Source organism: Limulus polyphemus, unplaced genomic scaffold (assembly GCF_000517525.1).
Source record: "Limulus polyphemus unplaced genomic scaffold, Limulus_polyphemus-2.1.2 Scaffold6246, whole genome shotgun sequence".
Lineage (NCBI taxonomy): Eukaryota > Metazoa > Arthropoda > Merostomata > Xiphosura > Limulidae > Limulus > Limulus polyphemus.
In genome coordinates, this window is record NW_013671856.1 from 35555 (window position 1) to 48183 (window position 12629).

The 12629-nt window shown below is 35.5% G+C and overlaps 1 protein-coding gene across 1 annotated transcript in view; it reads left to right on the forward strand.

Moving 5' to 3' along the window:
- The window catches only part of LOC106473520 (protein MON2 homolog), a 53440-nt gene that overhangs the window by 34723 nt on the left and 6088 nt on the right, over positions 1-12629 (forward strand). Inside the window, exons 11-12 of the mRNA XM_022401940.1 lie at positions 1478-1612; positions 2403-2537. Of these exons, the coding sequence (XP_022257648.1) occupies positions 1478-1612; positions 2403-2537 (270 nt within the window). The remainder of the gene's footprint in view (positions 1-1477; positions 1613-2402; positions 2538-12629) is intronic.

Here is a 12629-nt window from a genome sequence, read left to right on the forward strand (position 1 = left end):
TCTTCAAGAAATGGGATTGTAGTGAACACCTGTAAGAATAACAGAAGATAGATACAGCCAGTGTTTGTTCTCAACTGAATCTCACCTGTAATTATTGCTAGAAGCTAATCAAGAAATGGGATTGTAGTAAAAATGTATACTAAAATGGATTGACCTACTGTCAGAAACAAGTGAAATATTTGCAGAAACTTTATTTCTATTTTTTTAAATTCTGGCACCCTTCTTTGCAACACATAAGCTTGTGTTTTGCTTCATTGTACCACTGTCCAAGTAATTCAGCATTATTGTTAAGAATTTCTGTGTCACAAAACAAAAAATTGTTTCTCAGCACCATTAATGTCCACAGCATTATGTGTTTGTATTGATTGACAACTACAATTTCATTGATTTATTTGTAATTTGGTTAATTATTGTAATGATCATGAGCAATAGTTTATATCAAGTTAATTGGTAAATAGCAATGTAAGTTAATCAAGAGATAACTTACTGCCCAGTTTAAGTAGTGTCAACAGTGAACTATACATTTATTGTTATTTGCCTTGCTGAATTCACTACTTACTGAAATTGTATAAAACAAACCTTCAAATGGTGTGCATCAGTACTGATGCACTGTTTTTAAAACATGGTGTTAGATTGCATTAATTTTGTCACTGACACCATCAGTTGGGTAATACCAGAAGACTTGTTTTGATCGAAGTCTGTGTGTCCTTCCCCTCTATGATATCAGTTTGTAAGTGAGCTGGAGTGGCATAGTTGCTAGCATACCAGCCTGTTAAATAAGAGTCATGACCTGTAGCAGGAACATTGTGCTCTTTACTTTAAGGTTTATTATAAGTTTGATAATAATATCCCATATTTTGATTAGCATAGATCAAGAATTAGCAGCTGGTGCTGTTTATAAGGTGTCTGATCCCAGGACTGTGAGAGAGAGAGAATCGATAGTTTACTCAATATAAAAGTCATTGGTTGGAAAGAAAATCTCATACACAGATGAATATAGCTTGTATAATAAATGGATGTTAGAATGGAAGTTTCAGAAGAAAGATTTAATGTGACACTAACAGTAATGTGGAAAACAATTTGGTTTAAAAAACTTTTTTTAATTAACTCATTTTTACAAAGTTTTAGGTTTTATAAGCTGAACTGAAAGAGAAATCTAGTTGGGTCATTTTCCTTCAACAGAAGTACCAGTGTTTGAGGCTAACTTTTTCAAAATCAGTTTGTTTCTAAAATCTTTTGTCAATTGCTTAAATAAGATGAGAAATCTATATGGTTCTGTTTTTTTAGCAGAAGTAATAGTTTCTGAAGATAATTGTTATTTGATGTAATAAGTGTCTAAGAACTCTTATTACTCTAATATTTCTTAAACTGTATTTAAGTAGATAAAAAAGTAGTTACTTATACTTCTTCCAACTGGTAATATTTGAAAATGTTTCTAATTTTGTAGCTATTTATAATAGATACGGATGTATTTTAGGTTTTGTTCCCTTTGTTGGACCGAGTTAGAAATCTGTCAGGTTCTGCTTCTTCTGACAAAATTAGTGATATGGGAGGAAATATATTAATTCATCACTCCAGGAATACGGCACAGAAACAGTGGGCTGAAACGCAGGTTTGTTGGAATATTTTTTATGTGTTTGGGTATATGTGGGTGTGAAGTATTATAATTATCACATGCAGAAATAATTATTTTTATCTAGTAGAAACACTTACTGAAACCTTGGTAGGTGTAATGGTAAAATGATTGCTTGAAAAGGGCAAACATAAAGATAACTTCAAAACTTTTAGTACTAGTTTAATCTCAATTTGTAGCTAGAATAAAAACACCTCAGGGCCATTAGATAGTAAATTGTTACATTGAGGTTTGTTTTACATAATATTGAATTTTTTTCAAATAGTGAGTCAGAAATGATAAACCAGATATATGGTACATGTGGGTATCATCCCGTTACAAAAGTAACACAACTTTATGAATTCATTCCACTGGATCTTCTGTTAGGTTCCACACAAATGTCTGCTGCATTTCACTGAAAGCAAACTGCTTTACAGGAAGTGAGATGTGTTTCTACTTTTTTGTTGAAAATTTATATTTATTTGTATTATTATTTTTATTAACTGTTGTCACTGTATTTGTTATCCAAGGTTTATAATTAAAAGAACCAGGAAATTTCCAGAGTTTTGAGCTTTGTTTATTATTATTAAATGCTGTTCTTGATTGTTTTCATAATTTTCAGAAGTAACCAGAGTGTTTCAATCCAAACCTAATGTCTTATCAAAAAGGAAAATTTTGCCCTTGCTTTTTTGTTATAATTATTTTAATAGTTTCTTTTGTTAGGTGCTTATACTATTCAGGGTAGCCATTAGTTTTTATTTCAAACATGGATGTTGTTGTTTTTTATTAGGTGCTAACACTATCTGGAGTAGCCAGGGTCTTTCACTCAAAGCGAAATGCTCTACAGAAACTGGGAGATTTTCCACGAGCCTGGGCCTTGCTTTTTGAATTCATAGAAGGAGCTGCTAGAAGTAAAAACAATGAGGTAAAACTCAACAGCAAATGTTATGTTTCAAAATTACCACTTATATGTTGTAATTATAAAAACAGCTAAGTAACATAGTAAGGCCTTAAATTACCACTTATATGTTGTAATTAGAAGAACAGCTAAGGAACATAGTAAGGCCTTCATCCACCTAAAAAATTGTATATTGAAGCAGAAATTTATTAAAATTGGAAACAAATGTTATCTAAAGACTCTATTCATAATAGTTAAACTTGAAGGACAAAGCAATTCCAAAAACAAAAACATAAGCTTTTATTACAACCTTCCAACTGTACATAGAAAAGAACAGAGATTAGTAAACTCTAAATGAAGAAAGTTTTGTACACCAAATGACAGACATTGTTTGAAACTTAAACTTCAATGGGTATTATACATTGATAGAACAGAACCCAGTTAAAACATGTAAGTGTTTTGATCAGCAGTTTGAAAAAATATCTTTTCATTGATCTTATTTTACAACAAATTCCAGATTTGTACATATTTCATGTATTTAGGACATTGTAAGATCCAGGAATTTGAGGTAGGTTGTGTTCCCTTCAAAAGAAGTGTTGGGGATTTTTTTTTGGGGGGGGAGGGGTGTTTAGTGGGGATAGAGTAAATAAGGAACTCGTTTGTTCTGAACAATTACGTATGAAAAACTGTTATTGTCTTCCAAAAACAATCATTTTCTACTTCTGCAAATGTCTAAAACAAAACAAATTGTGTAAACTTTCGAGTTCTTTATAAATATTCCTGATTGATACAATGTGTCCAGCTCAACCAGCAATGTCTGGTGCTTGACATTAAAAAACAAAACACATTCTTTGGAGGCAGCAAATATATAACATACTGTAAGTAACCTGTTATTTATCATCATCTTTTAAAGCCAATTGAAGTACACCAAGATTTTGTTAGGTATAAACAATGTTAGTGATTTTTTTTTTATATCTTAGGCTAATGGACTTGTTTAAAGCCATTTGTGAACTAAGACTCTGCAAGTAACACTTGAGACGTTTTATAATAATCAAATTATTCAAACTTTAAATAGTAGGTGGATTTTGTTGTTTGATTATTCAATATGAAAATTAATGGTTTAGGTTATAGACTATGTAAAGATTTTTTATATTGGTCAAATTATTCAATAAATCTCATTTTAGATCAGTAGATTTGTAATGTTTGACTGTTTAACCCTATCGCCAAGGGCATGCTATACTGCGCCTGTCGTGAGGTTTTTAGTGACTTACAATCAAAGTTTATCCAAACTACTTTTTGTTTATGTTATAACAATTAATATATCATAAACTTGTAATTAATAATCCATATTTTAATAGTATATAAGCTTTAAGTTTTTAATTTTATAAGGCAATATTAAAAAATCCTGAATTTACCCTAGTGTGAGAAATGTGACATTTTTTCTCTATGTATCTTCTCTATTTTATCCAACACCCCTTCAATAACTGTGATATTAAATGTAAATTACCCACTATAAAATTGTGATTGCTCAGACAAACCATAATTTTTATAGCCTTAAATTTTGTTTGGTTACAGAGCTATCAAATGGAAAATCAGACCCCTCCTGCTATACCCACCTGTCACATCCTCTCTTTGAGGATTTGTTAATAGTTGTTTCTTACTTTTATTTATATATTGCCTATAACCAATAAAAAGCTGAGGTTTTCATCTATCAAATGACATGTTGTGTTACATTGTTTTTTGAACAGAGAATTGTCAATTTTCCTCTTAGTACAAGCTTTGTTCCTATGGGAAAGATGTTGACTAGCTTGGATGAATTTGCATAAGTCCAAAACGTTGTGATAGTTATAGGACATTGTCTGATTTTTGCATGTTATTATTCTATGTTCTTGGTGTATTATTTAATTAAATAAAAATTATTTAGTGCACTACTGCCATTAGTATAAAAAAGGAGGGTTAAGTGTCATCAACAGTTGGCAGCAAAATTAAGAAGACCTGGGTAAGTATTTTATTTCTTGTTTTTCCTTTGTATTCCTTATTTATTTTTATAAAAGTAACTAAAATGTAAAAATAGGAATCTCTTTAGATTAGTTAAAGTTAGATTAGGTAAAATAAATAATAATAAAACTTGTCATGAGGCACACACACACACACTAGCAGCTTAGAGTAGCTTGTGGATAATGTTCCCCAAGTGATTTACAACTTACAATGGCACAAATAGCAGTTAGACATGGTTCAAAGGGCAATAAAACAATAAAATTTAAGTATAAATAAATGTACAATTTGAAGTCATTCTAGAAAGAAAAAATGGGTAATTTAGATTTATTGGATTTTTTTTTTGTTGGTTACAGGGTCGGTCAAATTGATCAGCCTTGTATAGAGTTAGGGTAGAGTAGATAATAGATAGAATATAAAGTTTTACTGAAAACAAACGTTTGAGATGTATTAAGGAGGTTTTAGAGATTATGCAAATGAAATTTGAAACTTTTGAGATGAAGAATTGTATTTTTAATCTTAACATGAAAATCACTTTGCTCTTGGAGTAGTAAAAAAAAAAAACTCTATATATTCATGGACAAATCTGTTTTACTTTATTAAAAATACTTCAGTAATATAGCTGATTTTTTTGTATGTAAAAGACTTGTAATGTTTACTGAAAGTCTGCCAAATTTTGTGAAAATACTATATTAAAAGTTAGTATTATCGAAACTATAATGACTTTAAACGAGTACAATGTGGTCATGTGATTGGTCTAATCGACCAAGCCAGTGTAGAGAGAGTTAATATAAACAATATGCTTTAGGCTATAAACTATATAAAGATTTTTATGTTAGTTAATTTATTCAACAAATCTAACTTTAAACAATTGGTAGATGTATGTTTTTTTCACTTTAATTTAAAAAGTTGATTTCATTTTAAGATATAGATCTTTTGTGTACTGTTGTTAGAACAGAAACATTAAATATACAAAGGGTTGAGTACATTATATTAAAATACTTTTGAATGTACAAATCAGCAACTTAGGTGACAACCACAGCCAGTATAAAGTTGAGGTGTAATGGGATGTGCATTGCTTGGTGTATGGTGGGTAGTGTAATGCTGTTTTGGGATAAGTATAGAACAGTTCTTTGACAAACACAATATTTGTACATCAAATCAAAAAGATTGTGGTTTTAGAATTTCCAAGATGAGATATCACTTGTAGTTAGTTATATTAGAAAAGAATGAAATGTGGATCAACTTGTGATACCAGGACCATCCAGAAAGAGACCTGCAACAAGTTGTATCTCAGCCATGCTAAGAAAAATGCAGTGTCTTTTAATAGGTTAGAAACCATGACACAAAGTGGTGAAAGCCATCAACATGCCTTAAGCAACAGCATGTAAATAATTAAGAAAGATCTCCATTCGGAATCAACAATAATAGGGTATGGGTTTGCCAAGATAAGGCTTCCATTCATACATCCTATTCAACCATTGTATACCTTAAGCAGCTGAAGAATGAAATGGATATTCACACTAAACTATATGAAGAAATACAGGTGAAGTTGCCAAACACAAAGAGTATGGAAACCATCCTGTTTGTACACTATATAGATTATGTAAATCATTTTGGGAGGAGTTGTGGGTCTTGAACATGACACCTTTATAGTGGAGCCTTTTACAATAGAAACTACAGTACAAAGCTAATTTTAACATGGATGTTTGTCAGGTAGAACATGACTGGCAATAACAATGGGGTAAAGCTCCAGAATCCTTTTAATAGTTTGTACTCAACACTTGTATTTGAAGAGTGTGTGTGTATATATATATATAATATCTGTCATTTTGTTACTGTTGTTAAAACATTGTTTGAATTTGAACAGTTTATATAGATCTAACATTTTGTGTACTGTATTTAGCACAAAAACACTAATTTCATTTGGAGGATACATGTGTCTGATATTTTGTGATTTTAGTTATCAAAGAAACTAATTATATTTGTTGTGTATTTATAGATCTGACACTTTGTATACTGTATTTAACACATAAACATTGATTACATTTGGAGGATGTCTATAGATCTGACATTTTGCGTACTGTAGTTAACATATAAACATTAATTACTTTTGGAGGGTGTATATAGATGTGACATTTTGTAACTAGTTCCGATATGGTACTTACCACTTCTCACAAGATTAGGTATTCTCGTTCAGTGATGCCCTCTTTGAGTGAACTTTTCTTCATGCATGACACAAGCCTTGTGCTCCCCCTTGTTGGAATTATCATATTCCAACATGTCTCTCATGCAAATCATCTCATAACCAATAGTAGCGTGACATGGTCACATGATGTATGTGACTTCCTCTTTATTCCTCTACAAAACCTTTAACTTTCGTTTGTCAGTGTTTGAGTTCAAATGTTGTTTTTTTGTGCTTCGTGGTCCCGTGTGAAGATGACATTTTTTTTTGTCCAATTTTTTTCTTTTTAGATTAATTTTTAATTTCTTTTCTAACAACCAGTTCATTTTGTTGCTACATATTTTTGCAACACCCGACCATTTGTGTACATTATTTTCAGTTATGAATTCTGAAGTTCATGTAACCACTTCGGGAGTTACACCACCGACCAGTGTTATTTCTCAGGCCTCAGATGCGGGTGACCCGATGGTAGATCTTTCTGCTTTCATATGTCAGGAGATTGAAGGCTACATGTGTCAACCTTTGTCCCCTGACATTTTCAAAATGATGAGGATTTTTTATCATGTTTTCCTGCCTCCAGAGTTTGCTGTTCCTTCCCACTTGCAACCTGAGGATTCATCTAGGCCTAATTCGGTCTTTGCTGTTTTTATGTTTCAGGTTTGTGATGTTTTATCTCTTTCCCGTATCTCTTATTCACTTCATCCTTCTTTGTTACATTCAGCACAATGGTAAGAAAGGGCATACTGATCAGAAGTCCTCGGGAGGCACGGTATGCTGATCCCCTTACTTAATTGAGACACAAATTGATCAGCATGTACCCAAATTTCTGTTTTTCCTATCCATTTTTGGATCAGCAGTTATTGGGTTCATTATTACCTCTTTGGGGGCAGCTCCCAAACATAATGTTAGTCTTTCCTATGCCCAATATTCTCACCATTATCTTACCCTAACCAACATTCTAGAGTATTTATCTTCCATACATTTCCTCTCAGAGGCTCTTCAAAGAAATCCTGAGGGGTTTTCTGCATATACCATGCACCTCTCTCCTCCACATTAGCCCGCATTTTGTCCTTGGCTTTGGCATTACATACGTGGTTTCTTTGTTGTTGGGACCTTATTGGTAGGAATACTGTATTGGCTCAGGTCAATTTACCCTTAACATATCTATAGGACTTGCATCTTGCTCCTTTTCTAAGACATTATGTCTTTGGTACAGTCCCAGAAACCATTGAGCCTTGAGTTACATCAGCCCATCAGCAATCCACCCTCATGTCCTTTATTGCCCATTTGTCTGTCATATGCCACCTATTTCCCTTTCCCATCCTTCATCCTCCAAACTCTTACCCATTCCTTCTAATCGGGGTATTTCTTTTCGTCGATTTCCTCATCAATGTAACATCAATCACCACCAGTACCAGTGAATACCTTGTGGGTTTGGGGTTGGTGGGAGCTCGAATGCTGGAGTTTCTTCCTTGCTGGTGTCTCTTTGTTGACGATCAATGGGTGATAAGGGTTCTTTCAGAAGGTTTCATTATCCAGTTTCTTTCACCTCCTCCTGTTTCTCCTTGCCCTGTTTTCTTTCCTTTCCAGAAGATCCTGTGGCATGCCAGCTTTTGTCCCTGGCAGTTCGAGATTTGATTTTGCAGCAGGCTATCAAATTGGTACACCAACCTTCTGGGGTTTTTTATTCATGCCTTTTCATGGACCCCAAGAAAACCAGGGATTGGCGGCCGATTATCGATTTATTTCGCCTCAACTGCTTCATTGCATTCCCCAAGTTTACCATGGAGTCTTTTCTCACCATGAGATGGGTGTTTTCACATCCAAATAGCCCAGCAGTCTCGATCTTATCTTCGGTTTATCAATTTTGGGCACTTCCCTTCAGACTCACATTGGCTCTTTATGTGTTTTGTCGCATTGTCCGGGCATTTGCTCATTATTGTCATGATCTGGAGGTGTGATTTCATTATTACATTGATTACTGGCTCATTCGGAACAGGAATCGGCCAATCATACTCACCAACTTCATTCTATGATGGCTTAGGTGGGTTGGTTGATCAAATTGGAGAAGTCGTTCCTTCGACCAACTCAATACCTTGTCCATCTGGGACTCTTTTTTTGACACAAATCTGTGTTGAGCTTTGCCTTCTCCTCTACATCTTTGGTCCATGGAACTTTTAGTTCACCATGCCCTGCTCGTAAGATTCTGTTGCTTTTAGGGGTGTGGTCCTCCATGACTGCACTTGTCCCTCTCAGTTGTGCCCACATAAGATCCTTGCAATGGGAGCTTCATAAATGATGGAACCTTGCTTGGGATTCTCTTTCCTCCCCCATCTCCCTCCCTTCCTCCTTCTCTGAGAGATGATCTGCATTGATGGCTGGACAAAGCTCATATGCTGACAGGCGTGCCACTTCCTCCCCCATTTCCAGATCTACATTTGTTGATGGTGCATCCCTTCAAAGTTGGACAGCATTGATCAATCACCAGGAAGCTGCAGGCCATTGGTCTGTAGACGAAAACGTCTTGCATATCAATGTTCTCAAAATTTTTTCGTACGTTGGGCTTTACATCACTTCCTTCTTCTCTGGTGAAGGTTCATTCAGACAACTCTATGGTGCTTGCACATATCACCCACCAAGGGGCACCCAGTCCAGAGTCCTCTGTTTTTGGATGTTGGATCTTCTATACAGGGCCCATGAACATCTCATTTGTTTTATCACATGTTATATGCTGGATAATTCCAATTTGAATGCAGATTGTCTTTCACAACCAGACTGCATCTATCTAATGGAGTGGATATTAGACCCACTCGTTTTCAGAAACCTTTCCCATCATTGGGGTTCTCTCCAAGTGGATGCTTTTGCCATGGCCCTCAATACCAAGTTGCTCCTCTTTTGGTCACCTTTACTGCATCGTCAGGCTTTGTCAGTTGATGCTTTCAGTCAGGATTGGTCACACAAATACCTTATTGTGTACCCTCCAATCTAATTGCTTCATTGGGTGATTTCTCTGGTCTACTCCACTCTTTGCTGAGTCATCCTGATTGCACTCTTTGGGCTAACACAACCTTGGTTTCCCAGGTTACATCATCAGCTCCTATCACCATCTGTACTTCTTCCACTATTTCCCTCCCTTTTTGTCAACCTCAATCCCATGTTCTACATCCCAACCTCCCTGTCCTCCATCTTCATGTCTGGCTTTTGTCTGGCCCTTGGTGAGACGATCCAGTTTCACATGTCGAGTTGCCTCCTTGTTAGCTCCTTCCTTATGGCCACCTTCTGTGGAATTATACCAGTGTAAATGGAAAGTCCTCTGCTGTTGATCTGCTAACATGGGATTTCCTGCTGACAAGCCTTCTGTGGCTCATATGTCAGAATTTTTCACCTGGTTTTATGACCATGGGTCTTTGATCTCGTTGCTTTCCAGATATCAGGAGGTCTTATCTCATACCTTCCATTTTTCCCAATACAATAGGATTTTTCTTTCTCCTGTCCTTACAGAGCTCATGCGTTCCTTCTGAATTTGGAAGCCACTAAGGCATCCTGCCCTTCTGGATTGAGACATTAATGTGGTCCTCTATGTTCTCACTGTACTTCCCTTTGAAGTGTTTTCCTCATGGTCGTTGTTTCATCTATCCCTTAAAACTTATTTCCTTCTTCTCTAGGCCTGTGGTCTTCAGTGGTCTGTTTTGTTTGCCGCTGACATTTCACGTAACCTTTATCACCCAACCTGTCTTCTCCTTTATCCCGATCGTTTCTTTCTCCCTAAGACGTAGGCAGCTCGTGAGAATTGTTTGTCCTCTTCTCCTGTTTCTCTTCCTTCTATATCCCATCTTTACTTTAGACCAGATCTGGATAAACTTCTGTAATCGGTCAGGGCCCTTCGTTGTTATATCGCACTTACTGCTACTTTTGAGGGAATGCGCCACTGTCTTTTTTTCCCCCAGCAATCCTCCTTGCTTCAAGATCTTTTCCCTTCTACTTTTATGAATTATTTCTGCCCTTTGGTTCATTTGGCCTACTCTTCCCTGCCTTCTTTTTTCCCTTACACTTTTCCATGTTTCCTCCAATCAGATCAGACATCTTACCTTTACCCTCGCTTTTTGTCTTCATTGTCTGATGGAGAAGATTCTACAATCCAGCATGTGGACCACTCCCAGTATGTTCATCTCCCATTATCTTCATCGTATCATGCTTTCTTCTGCATCAGGGTTTTGTCTACCACCTGTAGCTGTTCTCCATACTTTTGTGTGACTTCAAATGGGAAGTTTTCTTCATTTTCCGTTTTTTTCAGAGTCCTTTTCTCTCCCTTTTTATCATGGATCCCACTCTGTGGTGAATGATGCCTGACCAGGTATTCTTTAACTCTAAATCTGCACTGTCAGTCATGTTGACTCGAGATCCTTTGTCCATGCTCACTGTAGAGCTGGTGGTGTTCCACAAGATCGCTTGACAGTTTCTTACCTTGTGATATGTTGCTTATAAACATGCCCATTCTGTACCATACCACCCATGGACTACATGGGTAAAGCAGAAAGGGATTGCTGCCCATTCCTGCCATGCATCGACTGAATAACTAGGTATAGTCTGCTTTTCAAAATAGGGTTTTTTGGTCACCCATTGCATAGTTTCTAGTGATGACATTCCTCTGGGCTCTCCAATGCATTGTCACCCTCCTTTCGTTGAGGGGAGTATGGGAGTCCTTACCACTTCCAGTTCCAAGCCGCTGGGGTGGTTGACGAAGGAGGCACCCTCCTGAATGTGTTCCACACTTTAAAAAGAAAAATTCAAAACATTCAGTTGAGAGTAGGGTGGTGGTGTTCTGCTGGTGTTGAGGAGTTGAGTCTTCGCCTTGCTGGTTGACGTGGCCTCCTGATCATTAAGTTATTAATTCTACAAGGGAATATTTTAAAAAAATCCTGAATTTCCACTAGTGTGACCCACATGACACATTTTGTCTTAGCATGTCATCATCCATATTTTATCCATCACCTCTTGAAAATGTACGAAGCTAAACGTAAATTACTCTATAAAATCATTCTTGTTCAGACAAATGATAATTTTTATAGTCTTCAATTTTGTTTGGTTACAGAGCTATTGAATATAAAATCAGTCCCCTTCTGCCACACCCACCTGTCACATCCTCTCTTTTACAATTCGTTGATAGTTCTCTCTTATGTTTCATTATATATTACTTATAATCAATAGAAAGTCCAGGTTTTCATCTATAAAATTTATCTATTTAATTAAATAAAAATTATTAAATGCATTACTATCTATAGCAGTGATTCCCAACCTGTGGTCCCTGGATCCCTGGGGGTCTGCGAGGTTTATAATACCATCTCATGAAACAAAGTAAGTTTTTAATTCTGCTGTTCTTTTAATTGCACACTGAGTTACATATGTCTTTTATTTGATAGTGAAAAATGGAAAAACAAGTTAATTATTAGTAAGAAAAACAGTTTGTTGGGTAGATGGAATCTTTCAAAAGATGGTGAAAAGGTTGGGAACTGCTGATCTGTAGTATAAACAATTAGGGATAACTCTCTTCAAAACCCAACAGCAAGAAATATAAATTAGGTAAGTACTTTATTTCTTGTTTATTCTGAACAGAATATCATCAGTTTCACTCACAGTACAAGATTCATTCCCATGGGAAAGTTAATGACTAGCTTGGATGAATTTGTAATGGCTCTTATCGCATAGTTATAAAGCCAGGAAAATTTTGAGATGTAAGGTTGATTTAGATTTATTTCGATTTTTTTTGGTGGCTATGAGGTCGGTCGATTGACCAATCCTATGTTAAGATAGGGTTGAGAAAATAACTATAAAGTTTTACTGAAAAAATAAAAAACTTTGAAATGCACTTAGGAGGTTTTAGGGATTACACAAAGGAAACTTGAGATTTTGAGATGAGGAAAGGTATTTTTAATTTTAAC